At 45.6% G+C, this 14,578-nt stretch overlaps 1 protein-coding gene and 1 long non-coding RNA gene across 2 annotated transcripts in view; one reads left to right on the forward strand and one right to left on the reverse strand.

The window, feature by feature from the left end:
* Positions 1-3,270: 3,270 nt before the first annotated feature.
* LOC146007833 (uncharacterized) lies at positions 3,271-11,081 on the reverse strand. Its single transcript, XR_014444411.1, has 3 exons — positions 10,679-11,081; positions 8,020-8,263; positions 3,271-3,620 (listed from the first exon to the last, which is right to left on the reverse strand). It is a non-coding gene; the product is annotated as an uncharacterized LOC146007833 (long non-coding RNA).
* Positions 10,856-14,578, forward strand: part of TSHZ2 (teashirt zinc finger homeobox 2) — a 152,774-nt gene continuing 149,051 nt past the window's right edge. Inside the window, exon 1 of the mRNA XM_083146505.1 lies at positions 10,856-11,498. Within this exon, the coding sequence (XP_083002631.1) occupies positions 11,459-11,498 (40 nt within the window). The 5' untranslated portion in view covers positions 10,856-11,458. The remainder of the gene's footprint in view (positions 11,499-14,578) is intronic.

Raw genomic sequence — 14,578 nt, forward strand, 5'->3', positions numbered from 1 at the left:
GGGAACTGGCCATAGACGCACATGTTAAATTCTTAACATGCACATCTATGGAGATGTGAAACAGCCTATCAGACATGGAGTTCCTCTGGCGCTCGTTTCTGATAGGCTGAGCGGAGTCCCAGTGGTGGATGTAACTGAGATTCACCTCATTCTCAAGTAGGAGCCGCATGTGTAAACACACATGCAGCTCCTCATTTCACTTGGTTGTGGGCCAGCATTTTTTTAAACCCATGGAATGCCTACATGGAAAGAAGAGGACCGATCTACACTGGAGCTGGCAAGTAAAAATAAATGTTCACAGGTCTGTTTTGGATATCCACTGGAAAAGAGGACCAAACCTATGTTAAGATAGGCGAGTATGTATAGATGGTGTATATAATAAAGTTCTTTAATTTGTGTATATGTTTATTTAAGTAATGGTTCTGTTGTGGGACTACAAGTCCCAGTGGGCCCATTAATGCACTCATGCTGGGATTTGTGGTTTGCCAAGTCCCTGCATGCAGGAAGGCTTGCTGGGACTTGTTGTTTACAACAAAGCCCTATACTTTATTACTATATTTTACACTTCAATGCAGCACCCATTGGTGCCAGGGATACCCCCAGGCTTCAGCCCTGCTGAGGGTGGCCGGGGGGTCCCCAGTCCCTTAGAGATCCATCCAGTCCAGGGCTAACCAGCCACAGTGTACTGCCAGGATTGCGGTTCCTTGTATAAAAAGTGTACCCTGCTGGCTGTTGGTGCCCAGTGCTGGTTTAAAAAATACAGGGGGACTCATCTTGGCCCCTGTATTTTTGTAACCTGCACTGGTTCAAGAGCCCAGGGATGGTTTATAAAATAAGGGGGCACCTAATTCATTTTGTTTTTCAGAAATCAGGACTGGCTCAAATATGCGTGCATGCTTCATCAAAATGCGCTTGGAAAAGAAGGACAAACTTAGCCATACGAATCTGATCGAACTATGGCCATTTGCGGCCGAGTTCTACTGACGGTCTATTCATTTGTATTGCCAAATACAGATGAGCTTGCCTTTCGTGAAAATGAGTGCATTTGTACCCATTCAATCTTAGTAAATTTTCCCCTAATTATTTAACATGTGGTAAAGCCTTACAGAAGCAATGTTATAAGGAGTATGTTTATACTGGGCGCAAGTCAGTCCTGCTTGCTGGGCTGCAAGTATATGGAGCCAAGGAAGCAGGTAGCCGCCCCCGCACTCCCAGCCGTGCACATGGGAATCTAATGATCCCCCCCCCACTCGCAGCAGTGAGTTAGCCAGGACTCACTTGCGCTGCGTAGGCCATGGGGAGGAGGCCACTGATGATGTTATCGGCCCTACTTTCCGACAGCCAGAGAATGCCTACATTTTCTAGATAACTCTCAGGAAGCGGCGGTGGTGCTCCCCTAAATGTCTGCCTGCTGTCAGTGAGTGGCTTGTGAGCACAGGCGTTCAGAGTCTATGCTCGCACGTGCTGTCCTCCGATTATCGTCTGGGCTTCGAATTCGCATCCCAGCAAACAAACCTAAATTGTGCCCACTGTCTCCATGTTTGAGCTGGATGTTAAAAAAAAAAAAAAAAAGTTGTATTTATTAGAGTGACATTGAAAAGGTAGATATTGTTGACATGCACAAATTCAACAATGAAAATGTCGACACACATGGTTGTCATGAAAATGGTTGTCATGAGTTTTTGAGGTGTCAATATTTATTTTGTAGCATATAAAGAAGTTTAATAATTGCTCAGCTTTGCAGATCGTAAATATTATTTATTTACCTATTTCTTTACAAATAAGGCTCCATATTTGCAATATTCAGCCAAGCAACAACTATGCTGAATACAAGCAATACTAGTATAAGTAGTATAGGTAGTAAAATCTAAATAATAAAGAGAATCTGCTAAATGACTCCAACTGGGTGAATAGTCCTACTGTATATTCTAAAGCCCCATACACACGATGCCATAAACAATATGAGAGAGAACAATATCATTAACGATATTATCGTGCATATGTTTAAGTTTGTGTGAACGATAATTATGTGTACTCATATTATCATGACTAGCGCAGCCACTTCAACACGTAGGGCATGATTTAGACCTGATCGCTCATCTGCAAATTTGCAGTTGATTGTGGGTGGTTTCTACCTATGGGCTGCCCACCTTCCCCCAGGTAAAACTGATCACTGTGCTCTGTTTTAGTGAAGCCATATGCAGTGCGTGAGACTACACTGGCTTCAATATGACTGGCAGTGACTTCTATTGGCAGTCCGACCTGCAAGTACCCAAGGCAGTGCCATTGGGAGGTTTTTCCCTCCCTCCGGGCTGCCTCTTTGGCTTCTATGGGCTGCAGCCAAAGAACCTGGGGTATGCTTAAGTGCAGTACCTAGGTCAATACTGCATGTGCCGTCCCGGTGCCTGTCATCTGTATTGTACAGGCGCCGGGACCATGAGTTGGCTTCTATGTGCTGCAGCTGAAGCGGGGGGTATGCACTTGTGGAGTACCAAGGCCGATACCAAAACATACACTGATCCCGATGCCTACCATCTACATTGTATAGGTGCCAGGACTGCCGAGGAGAGTGGAAGCAGCAAGCGGGTGAGCGGCGGAGTAAAAAAACTGGGTACTTGTTTAGTTTCATGGCGGCAGATAAATTGTATGCGATGCGATTGAATGCGATTTTGTACCTGTTCATACCCCCACTATCCACTATCCATGGAGTTGATTTTATATAGTGTGGCGAGTGGATGCGGATTACTTCACATGTATTCCGTGCCGAGCACAGCGAGCCCCGCAAGGGGATGCAGAATACATGTAAAGTAATCCGCATCCCCTCGCGGGGTTCGCAATGCTTTGGGCTCGGTGGCTCACCACACTATATAAAATCAACTCCATGCGTAGTGGGGTTATGAACAGGTACAAAATCGCATCAAATCGCAACCGATCGCATCGCATACAATTTATCTGCCACCGTGACACTAAACAAGTACCAAAAACTGCCCTGTGCAAATGTGCAAGTAAATAGCGTAAATGTCAAGGCTACACACAGGCCTCTTAAAACGCCCCTGTATTCCCCACTACGTGACTCTAATTAGGTCAACATGCCAACAGAATCGAAAGGGTCAAAAAGTTGACGTGAAATGTTGACAACGCATCCCCTCGTCACACTTTGGACAAGGTTACTATTCTCACTTGTAGTCCACATGGATGGGAAATGATGAAAATATATATATATATATTTTTTTTAAGTGTTGGCAATATGTGTGTCAACCATTGTACATGTTATCCTTTTGACCATGTTACATACAGGTTTGTCGTATCATCCGGATCCCATTTTTCTCCTTGTTCTGACAATTGTAAATCTGTTTTAATAGACAGTTCAAGTTGCAGCTGTTTATAATATGATGCCATAATCTTCCTTCCAGGTGGTGTCCTGGTGGAGCTGCCTTATAGAGCAAAGGAAATATATTCTGCTTATCTGCTTGCGGTGAGTTAATACTGAAAATCTGATAACTGCAATATTCTCTTCCTGGAATGGCTCCAACAGGGTTAATAGCAGAAATTCATTACCCCAGACTGGGTCCTTGTGTGACTTCTGAAATGACATGCTGTACTTTCAGTCACATCACCACCTGCCATATGTTACAATGTAAAAGTCATTTATTGTTTATACAATCAGTCATCATTACCGGGAACATCACAGTTATAAAAGAAGGTAATTTGTTTCAGGAAATTTTCATGTGTTATATTCAGATGTCATTACAATTGTTTATTCAAAATGCTAATTAAGCCTCACCTTGGAACCCCTCAGCCAGGCCTTGTCAGGAGCCAGTCCCTCTAACGTCCTTGTATATTTGATCACCCAGAGTCCCACAGGTCCAGCATCTCGGACCCTATTACATTTACCTCACGGTGACAGAACAAATCAGTGAAGTTGCCAGTCTGGGGCACCAGAGATAGCAGGTTGTTTTGGTTAGAACCATACCAGCACACTCCTCCGCCATTGTATAGTGGTGATAGTACAGAATTGGTCCCATTAAAACTGTTTCAGCATACAGCTGCTGGGGCTCTACTTTGGTGAAACTAGCAGCCCAATGATAACTGACCGACTAACTGGGAACACTGCTTTAAAAGTAAATTGACATTTATTGGTGACCTTGTGGATGTTTATTTCCTTTGTTCTGGGAATGTGTTTAGGAATGTGAAATGATTTTAAGGTTTCATAAATCCCTTTATAATGCTTGAATAAAGCCTCAAGTCGTCTATACCGGATTAAAAAAACAAAATTGCAGATAAACATTTTTGAACAGAAATGCAGCAGGCACAGCCATGAAAAAGAGGGACGACTGAGTTCTTACATTCCTGGATACAGTGTGAGATTAAAGCATGGCTTGTATATTTACACCTCTACTGCGCCGTCATTTCACCTAGCGCAGCTACGCTCCCAGTTACTGTACAATTCAATTCCAAAAAGTGGTCGTGCAGTATCTATCTTTGATAGGGTATGGATTAAGGTGTGGGTTGTTAGGTCTACACCAACTAGGTCGACAAGCATTGGGTCGACACCACTAGGTTGAAAGGCAGCAAGGTTAACATGGGTCTAGGTCGACATGTGTCTAGGTTGACACAAGCATTAGGTCAACATGGACAAGGTCGACAGTCAAAAGGTCGACATGGCGTTTTTCACTGTTTTTTTTACCTAAATGTCGACATGGACACAGTTTCAAGTGCACTGCATCCCCTCGCATCGCTCGAAATGCTTCGGGCACACTATTTTATTTTCCCACCACGCCCTAGTGGATGTTAGGGCATGAAATACCGCCTGTCGGCACATGTCGGCTCAAACAACAGTGAGCCGACATGGGTCATTACCCATAGTCATTACCCATGACGACCTAATGCTTGTGTCGACCTAGACATGGCACAAGGTCGACAGGTCATTAGGTCGACACAATCATTAGGTCAACATTGTCTAGGTTGACAGTGAAAAGGTCGACATGGGGTTTTTCACTGTTTTTTTTACCCGAACGTCGACACAGTGGACACAGTTTTAAGTGCACCGCGTCCCCTCGCATGGCTCGCTGCGCATGCCATCCTTCGGGCACGGTTCCTCGCTACGCTTGGCACACTACTTTATTCTCCCACCACACCCTAGTGGATGGTAGGGCATGAAATACCGCCTGTTGGCTCAAAAAGACAGTGAAAAACCCCATGTCGACCTAGACCATGTCGACCTGATGTTAGTGTCGACATTTTGCCATGTCGACCAAGACACCTGTCGACCTTGCTGTATGTCAACCTAGTGGTGTCGACCATCTTTAGGTTGACCAACCGACCGTATCCCCTTTGATATTAGCTGTGATAAACATGACAATATCAGCCTGTACCTCTAAAGTGCAAACTTGGTGATTTGGCCTTCAAAATGTAACAATGCTGGGTTTTTTTTTTTTATAATATTGTTTTTCCACAAATTAAATGCAATAGATTAATAAGGGGTGCATAAAAATGCATGTTATATCCCTTTCACATACACATAAAATCCTATCAATCCGGGATTTCTGTATGTGTGAAGGAAAACTATTCAGGGCACAGACCCGGATCTACGACCTTGTCCCTAACCAGGGCCACTGTGAAAAATGTGTTATACACCTGTAACTTCTACCTACATGCCTAAAAACACCTGTCTTATCAATACAACACCATAAACCTGTCCCACATCAATTAACCCATTATTCTGCAATTTGCAGAATATCACTACAAAGTCACATGGAATAATTCACCGAAATAAGGTAACTGAAGTGCCCAATTAGTCGTTAGGGGGCTATACCAGTGGTTCTGAAGTTACTTGTGTATTATCACGGCGCCCATCGCATACCACTAATTAAGGTATGCGATGGGACCCGATTTGAGCCTTTCCCCGGGATGAGTGTACAATGTTATTATCGCGTCGCATCGCATGCCATTATAATGTCATGCGATGCAACGCGATTTCCATGTTAAATGCCCACCCAGACCCGATTTTTAAGCGTCCTCCGACCTTTTCATACCTCCACTATCCACGTCGGCGGAGTTGATTTTATATAGTGTAGCGAGCCACCGAGCCCGAAGCATGGCGAGCGCAGCGCATTACTTCACAAGTATTACGCGTCCGCTCGCCACGTTTCGGGCTCGCTGCGCCCGCCACACTATATAAAATCAACTCCACGCCGACGTGGATAGTGGGGGTATGAAAAGGGTCCCACGCGGGCTCGCCACACTTCGGGTTGGCGTTGATAGTGGGGTGGCATTAACAATGGGGGGGGGGGGGGCATTTAACATAGTCATTACCCATCAGGGTGGGTGTCCAATCTAAAATCGGGTCTGGGGGGGCATTTAACATAGGAATCAGGCATCTGGGTGCCTGTACAAATAAAAATCGGGTACAATCGTATCATATCGATTGTACCCGATTTTTATTTGTACAGGCACCCAGATGCGATTTTGTGGTTGTACAATGCCCTGCGATGGAAATCGGGGACGCCGTGATAATACACAAGTACCGTTCTGAACAAGGGGCCTGATTCAGACGTGGTTGCTAGGCTGTGTATGTTTGCAGCCCGGTAAACATTGCCTGACCGCCCCCCCCCCCCCCCCCCCCCCACCATCCCGTATCCGGGATACTGTATGTGTACGCTTACACATCCCCTCGTTTCCAGCTGCACGAGTGAAAAATCATTCGATGGTCGAATTATTTTTTCCCCCGTTCGCAAATAAAAGTCAGTGTAGACAGCCTTTTATTTCCGACGAAGATGGGCGAATTCAGGGAGGGCGCTGATGCCATGTGAAGTCAGCCACCCACCCCATCACATATTTATGACGGATCACATATTCAATGCGATCTGGGTGGAATATTACCGGCCAGGATCGCATTGTAATATGTGACCATATAGGCAGTGTGTATGAATGGGCACCTGCAGGGAGAGGGGTTCTGAAAGGAGTCTGGGCCCTTAAAGTTGCCCGGTCAACTGAAGAGGAAAAAAACATGTGGCTTGTCGTGTTAAGTTGCATTTAACTGCACTAGGCCATATACACAGGTGAACACGGCTAAATGAATATGCACTTTACCATAGCAGATGTGTGCATGCATACAGTACAAAGGTTTTTTATGGGCACTCAGGAAGGGCTAGAATATAAATGGGTACTTGTTTCCTAGCACGGCGCCCATCGGGTCCCATCGCATACCTTAAGTATGCGATGGGACCCGACCGACCCGATTTTACATTGTATGTATTGTACTCAATTCCTATGTAAAATCGGGTCCATTGTATGCCATTATAATGGCATACAATGCGACCAATGCGATGTACCCGATTTTACATAGGGAACAATGTTAAATGGCCCACCATACCGATTGTTGATTGTATACCCACCCTGATGGGTAATTTGTATGTGAAATCCCCCCCATTGTTAACGCCACCCCACGATTAATGCCAACCCGAAGCGTGGCGAGCGCAGCGGTACGCGTCCTACGACCTTTTCATACCCCCACTATCCACGTCGGCGTGGAGTTGATTTTATATTGTGTGGCGAGCCCGAAGCATGGCGAGTGGACGCGTAATACCTGTGAAGTAATGCGCTGCGCTCGCCACGCTTCGGGCTCGGTGGCTCGCCACACTATATAAAATCAACTCCACGCCGACATGGATAGTGGGGGTATGAAAAGGTCAGAGGACGCGTACCGCCACCCCATGCGGGCTCGCTGCGCTCGCCACGCTTCGGGTTGGCGTTCATCGTGGGGTGGCGTTAACAATGGGGGGACATTTGACCCATCAGGGTGGGTATACAATGAAAATTGGGGTCTGGGGGGAATTTAACATTGGGTCCAATGTAAAATCGGGTCTCAGGAACCATTTTACATTGGTTCCAATGTAAAAATCGCATGCGATGCGATCGACCAGATTTTTTTCGGAGCCGATGGATACAATCAAAATCGCTGGCGCCGTGCTAGGAAACAAGTACCTACAAATGCACAAACAACTTTGCACTGCTTACCTGCCAAATCAATGTAGACATAAGCAAGAGTTTACATTTTTTGCCTAAGAGTCCTGACATAGGGGGTTATTCAGACGTGATCGCTTCTTTGCTAACCTGCAGAGCCCTGCCATCAGATAGCCGCTGCCCTACCAGAGGGAAATCCTGTCCTGTGCAAGGCTGTGAAAATATCGCAGATCGGAGAATAGTGGAAAATCCAGTCATCCAACATCGAATGATTTTTTTTTCCACTGCGCAGAAAATTCTGTATAATAATGTGAGATAATTAATGACCCAATATATGTGATTAACGCCTTTTACACTGAACTTCAAATTACCAGTTGAAGCAGTTCTACCCAGTACTTTTTTCAGTGTAAAAGGGTCAACCCAGGTCTTACCTCCCAGGTCGCTGACCCTGCTTTTTACCATGGTCGGCGATCTGGGATTTGCAACCCGGGTTGACCCTTTTACACTGAAGAAAAACCTGCGTAAATCAGCAAATTACCAGGTTGACTTCCAAGGTTCAGTACACACTACACAATGTGTGTCCCAGCAGAGAGCAATGCGATGTAACGATACATTGCTTTACACACTGCACGATCTACCATATGGTGTGTGATGTATCAGTACATGTAAGTGCATGTCCTCATCCCTGGGATGATGAGCAGCACCTCAGACGGGACAACCCAGAGAACGGTTGCTGGGCACGCACTGTCTTTCGCGGCTACAAATTATATGATGTACATGATACATTGGGCCTTATTTTAGGTTCATTCTTTCTGACAAAATCCTTCTTAGATGAGCAAAACCATGTGCACTGCAGGGGGGCAGATGTAACATGTGCAGAGAGAATTAGATTTGGGTGAGTAATTTTGTTTCTGTGCAGGGAAAATACTGGCTGCTTTATTTTTACACTGCAATATAGATCTCACTTTGAAGTAAAACCCCACCCAAATCTAATTCTCTCTGCACATGTTACATCTGCCCCACCTGCAGTGCACATGGTTTTGCCCATCTAAGAAGGATTTTGTCAGAAAGAATGAACCAAAATAAGGCCCATTGTTCGAGTATTTACCCAGCTAAATATGTGATTAAATGGGTGCTGGATGACTCTCCAAAAGTCGGGATTCCGATGGAGAAACATCTGACAGTCAGGATCCCGACTGCCAAAGGCTAATTTTCCTTGTGGGGGTCCACTACCCCCATAGAGGGAGAATAGACCAGGTTGCGAGCCTGCAAGGGGCGCCGATGCGCTTGCCCCCCTCCCAGAATACTGACAGTCGGTATTCTGATGTCAAAGAAATGACTGTCGGAATCCCAATAGTCAGGAAAGCATACCTGAATAAATATGTAAGCGATGCATGCTGAAGCACATTGCGCTCTAAATTTATCAAAGGCGGAAGAGAGATAAACTACCGACCAACCAGCTCCTTTTGTTTTTCAAACACGGCTAGAACTAGCTGTTCAGCAGTTAGCAGCTGATTGGTTAAGTTAGTACTTTATCTTTCTCCGGCCATACATTTATCTGAGCTATCCTTTGCCGTGTCTGCCAGTTACTGGACTTCTGTGTTTGAGACTGCATGTGCTGCCTGCAGGGGCTTTACTTGCCATTATAACACCCATTGCAATCATTAAAATCTTTCCCCGTGCTATAGGCGATGAGGATTTGTCACTAAAGGAGTCTGGAAGGTGCGGCTGGCCGGCTGCCCCTGGGGAGTGCTGTGGCTGCAAGTGGTGGCTCCTACACACTGACAGGAGCCAGATGTTGTACTTAACGTTATAGTGCAGCACCCGTCTCCCATCACTAAGCAGTAGCCTGCACTTTGGTGTCACATCTTGGTGGGTGACACCCATGTAGGGTCCCCCTAGTGCCACCACTGTGGCCCTGTTCAGGTTACATTACCGTGCATAGATGTAACACCCAGACAGCTGAGGGCAAGGGTCATTAGGTTGACCAAACAAAGGTCGACATACATTGGGTCGACCACTGAAGATTGACAGGCCTAATGTCGACACAGACAGAAGGTCAACAGTCAAAAGGTTGACATGGCTTTTTCACGTTTTTTGGTCACAAATGTCGAAACACAGTCTAAATGGACACCGTATCGGTTTACCGTGTCCCCTTGCATGGCTTGGTGTGCTCCCCATGCGTCGGGCACACCATTCTATTCTCCCTCCACATCCTAGTGAATTGTAGGGCATGAAATACAGCCTGTCTGCACATGCCAGCTAAAAAAATAAAATAAAAAATAAAACAGGTGAAAAACCCATGTCGACCTTTTGACTGTTGACCCTCTCAATGTCGACCTAATGCATGTGTCAACCTTCAGAGGTCCACCCAACGTATGTGGACCTTAGTTTGTTGACCTGACGACCGTGTACCGACAGCTGCTACCTTTGCTCACAGAGGGCTGTGCCAACCCCCCCCCCCCCCCCCCCCCCCCCCCCCCCCCCCCCCCCCCCCCCCCCCCCCCCCCCCCCCCCCCCCCCCCCCCCCCCCCAAATGTGAATATTGCTTACAACCAGAAGCCAGCCATGCAGGTCACCACATTATGCACCCTAAAACATTCCCCAGCTGCTGTAAAAAGTTGCCCCTCTCCTTGTATGCATGTGTATATGTATATACAATATCTATGTGTGTATGTGACAACCTGAGCAGGTGTAGAACATGTAACCCTACCTGTGCCAGCAGCAACAGCGCCCACCACTGTAGTGAGCACTGCTATTGGGGATGATCCCTGCGGGGTGGGACCTGACCTCTCCCTCACCCGGCAGGAGTGACCCCGTGGCAGCCAGTGTATGCAGCCGGGCGGGGGCAGCTAAGGGTTAATATGTCGTTAACCCCTCAGTCCCCGGCGGGAGCAGGTCCTCTGTGCTATCAGCAGCAGCAGGGCGCAGGCTCCCAGCGGTGATGCTCGGCGGCTGCTGCCCGGGGTCCTCCCGCTGTCACCAGGGCGCGGAGGAGGAGTTTCCTAATGTTCAGTTTGTTCTGTAGATCGATGATCGCTGGCATCGCCTCCCCCGCCTGTGGCTGCTGCTGCTGCTGCCTGTGTGTGTGACTGTGACCGAGGCGGCGGCTTCTCTCCCGGCTCTCACCGTGCCCGGCTGGCAACACTCCGCTCACCCTGCCCGCCCGCCCCCGGCACCGCCGCACCCGGGAGAGGGGGTCTCCCTCCTCCCATCCTCCTCCTCCTCCTGTGCCGCCACCACAACCATCATCATCATCAGTGTGTGTAGTGCGAGCTCTCCCTGCCCAGCTCACTCCCATGCTGGCTGCTGATCAGGACGCTGAGGAGCTCCCACATCCATCCAGGAACAGCGGAGAGCAGCGGCGCCAGCTGCAGCAGGGGGAGAACCCGGGGAGGACGCACACTCTCCCCTCTCGTATTCCTTCTGCTTCCCCCAATTACTCGCTGCGATCTGGACTGAAGAGGAGACATTGGCAGGAGACAGACGAGAGATGCCCAGGAGGAAGCAGCAGGCACCAAAACGGGCAGCAGGTAAGGGCTCTGGTTGGCACCCACCATATGACACCCATCTGCCCAGACCCCCCCACCCTCTCCTACCCCCAACCCTGCCCTCCCTGATGGTGCAGGACCCATACAGCCCCCTGCTGCCCCTGCCCTGCAACTTTCCAACTTTCTCCCAGGACTTTGTAACTTTGCAGCCCATATGTGTGTGTGTGTTTGGGGGGAGACGGGTGACAGCAGGGAGGAGGGTGCCCTGTGTTGGCTGCATGCATCTGACACTGTCCTGTTTGCATTAGTGTATCTATAATAAATGTGATTTGTGTATAGTCACTTTGCTGTGTGACTGACACTCACTCAGGGAAACACATTTGATTTTACAGAGATTGGGTTTGCTCCTGATGAGCAAAAATCTTTTTTTTATTATTATTAGTAGTAGTATATAATAGTATTATTATGATACCCTATATACTGGGCACTTGCTTCTGACTCTGAGTCCTGCAAGTTAGATGAGGAGTTGGAAGCTGCCTATCACACACAGATAGGAACAGAGAGCAGCAAATCCCTTACAGTTTCCCATGAAGACAGTTCATTGCTCTATTCCTCTTCTCCCCTGCTCTGGTCGCTGCTGGGAAGTCCTATGTGGGAGTCATTTTATTTATTTTTATTTTGTTGGTGTGTGTGTGTGTTGCCTGCCCGCCGCACCCACTGGAAATTCAGCTTTCCAGATGATTGCCATCTTTGATTTGACACATGATTGATCACCTGTCATGTGGCAGTGTTTGATCTCTTTATTCTTGATAGGTATCAATACATTATTTGCCATGGTAACTGGAGAGGCATTGACGCAAGCTCTGCCCTCTAGATTCTCTCATCCAGACCCGTACAATTATTACGTTGTTTGTCTGTTTTATGTGGGTGTCAGTTTTGTGTGTCTGTGTATGTGATTTCTGTAGTCTTTTTGTCCTCACTAAAATCCCTTAAATAGAAATTTGCTATTATAGTTTCCAAAACAATGTGTTTTTTTTGTTATAACCTATTTTTAAGACACTTTTTTGGGGGTGTCATGTTTTCACGGATTTATTTTTAGTGCCATAATCTGTTCGTTTCAGCCTCAGGCCTATACTGTTACTTAGAATTATTTATAAACTATACAGTACTTGGAAACGTAATTCAAAAACGTGCGTATATATATGGAAGGAGTTTTCAGCAAGCGCAGATCTGTTAATACAATTCCACAATGGTTCTACGATCGAAATCTTATTGGCAAAAATAATCATAATTTTCAAGGCCGCAGGAGTAAGAGGTTGCATTTTTGTGACTGCCCAAAACCTATAGAAATCTTTCCGTCACACCAGATCAGTAATATCGGATATTTCTGAATAAAGAAAACTGTAATGTCCTATATTTTGAACCTACCCATCTTGTAACCATTCAAAAAGTTGGTAGCAAACTGTCTATGCTGATCATGTTATTTTAATGGGGGAATTGTAAAGTGGATACATCCTGGCGTGTTTGATTTTTCTTTCTGCTGTGGTTCAAAAAGCTCTTTGCAACTTGGTTTTAATTAGCAGGCTGGAGGAAACATGGCTGTGTCGTTAATTGCACAACAAAAGATGAGTTTTACGGTTTGATGCCTTATTTTCCCAGGATAAAGGAATACTGTTTCAGGTATGCAGCGGGCAGCCGGGGTGAATTGCAGAACCACTTCTTGGTCGTCACCAGCCAATTCTAAAGTAACTTGACCTGTTTTTTTTATGTTCGTATTGTTATTTATTGATGGATTACAAAATCTTTGCTTACGACTGTCCCTCTGTTCTCGTTATTCTAGTCTGTTATCATAGTATTTGGATAAAACATGTTTTACAATAACTGAATTGAGAGCAGAGTGGGCTGTTTACAGACACATAGCAAAGATTTATTTCACAGTGTAAACAAACACGTTTAATAAGAAACAGCATTGACAATGTTTTATTGTTTCCAAACAGGTTTAAATATTTTACTTATTATCTTTTGAGAGCATATGTTGCTTTCTTTTTATTAAACAGACGTATTTGTTTTGTGCGGAAAAGTTTGAATTAAATGACCAGGTAATAAATGACAAACACATAGGAAGGTTGAACGGACATTATTGTCGTTAACTTGGTTACAAATTTAAATGGAGTGCCTAGCTGCCCGTAGTAACAGGGTTGGAAGAAGCAAGTTTGTCATTTGATTAATGAGTAATCTAAAGGTTTGAGCAAACGGTGTAAGAAGCAAGACATTTACGTCGATGGTTAGCGAGGTTCTACGCCGGAATGGTGTAAATTAGACCTTTTTATATTGTCCTTTAATTGATGTTGTGAGAAATGTAGAGAGCACCCTATAATTAGATCTTGTGGTTTTAATTACAATGGCGGCGGACTTCGTACAGGGGAAAAAATACGACATCTTAACGCGTTGAACGTGTTGTGATCACTTGATCTTTTCGGTCATTTTTATTTCATTTTTTTTTTTTAAAGCTTTGACAATTGAACATTTTAACATTATAATATGCTAATATCAAGTGTTCTATTTTTTGTCCCTCCCAGAAGAATATTACAGCTGCTACCTTTTCAAAGCCCAAATGATCCCTGTTTACAGTGACGTCAGGAAAACCTAAAGCCTATAATTTCAGGATTACACAAACGCATGCAAATATATTCACGCAGTGGGCTAGTTTTATTCCACTGAAGTAAATTGATGCAAACACCACACAGCTAAAATCACAGTGTTCATGCTGTGAATATTTTATGAGGTACTTTCAAGGAAGAAAAGGAAAAAAAAAAAAGGGGGACAACTTCATGTCTGGGGGAGAGTTATGTATTAACCCCCTAACTGCCAGGAGATATCATGCTTATACATTGCAACTTCCTTTCCCATTCCAGTGGGAATAGTGATTATTGTCATTCATCGGTGGGGTTGGTGGGTGCAGTGAAACATAATGTACCTGCAATATGTCTTGTGATGGGAAGTGTACACTGCATATAACCAGACACATTATAATTAAGATGCCTTCATTAACACACAGAATACTGCTCTGTGCCATTATAAGCCGTAATCTATTTCTATCTGCAGAGGAAGACGGGGCCGAC

The sequence above is a fragment of the Crinia signifera genome, chromosome 6 (genome assembly GCF_055691185.1).
Source record: "Crinia signifera chromosome 6, ASM5569118v1, whole genome shotgun sequence".
NCBI lineage: Eukaryota > Metazoa > Chordata > Amphibia > Anura > Myobatrachidae > Crinia > Crinia signifera.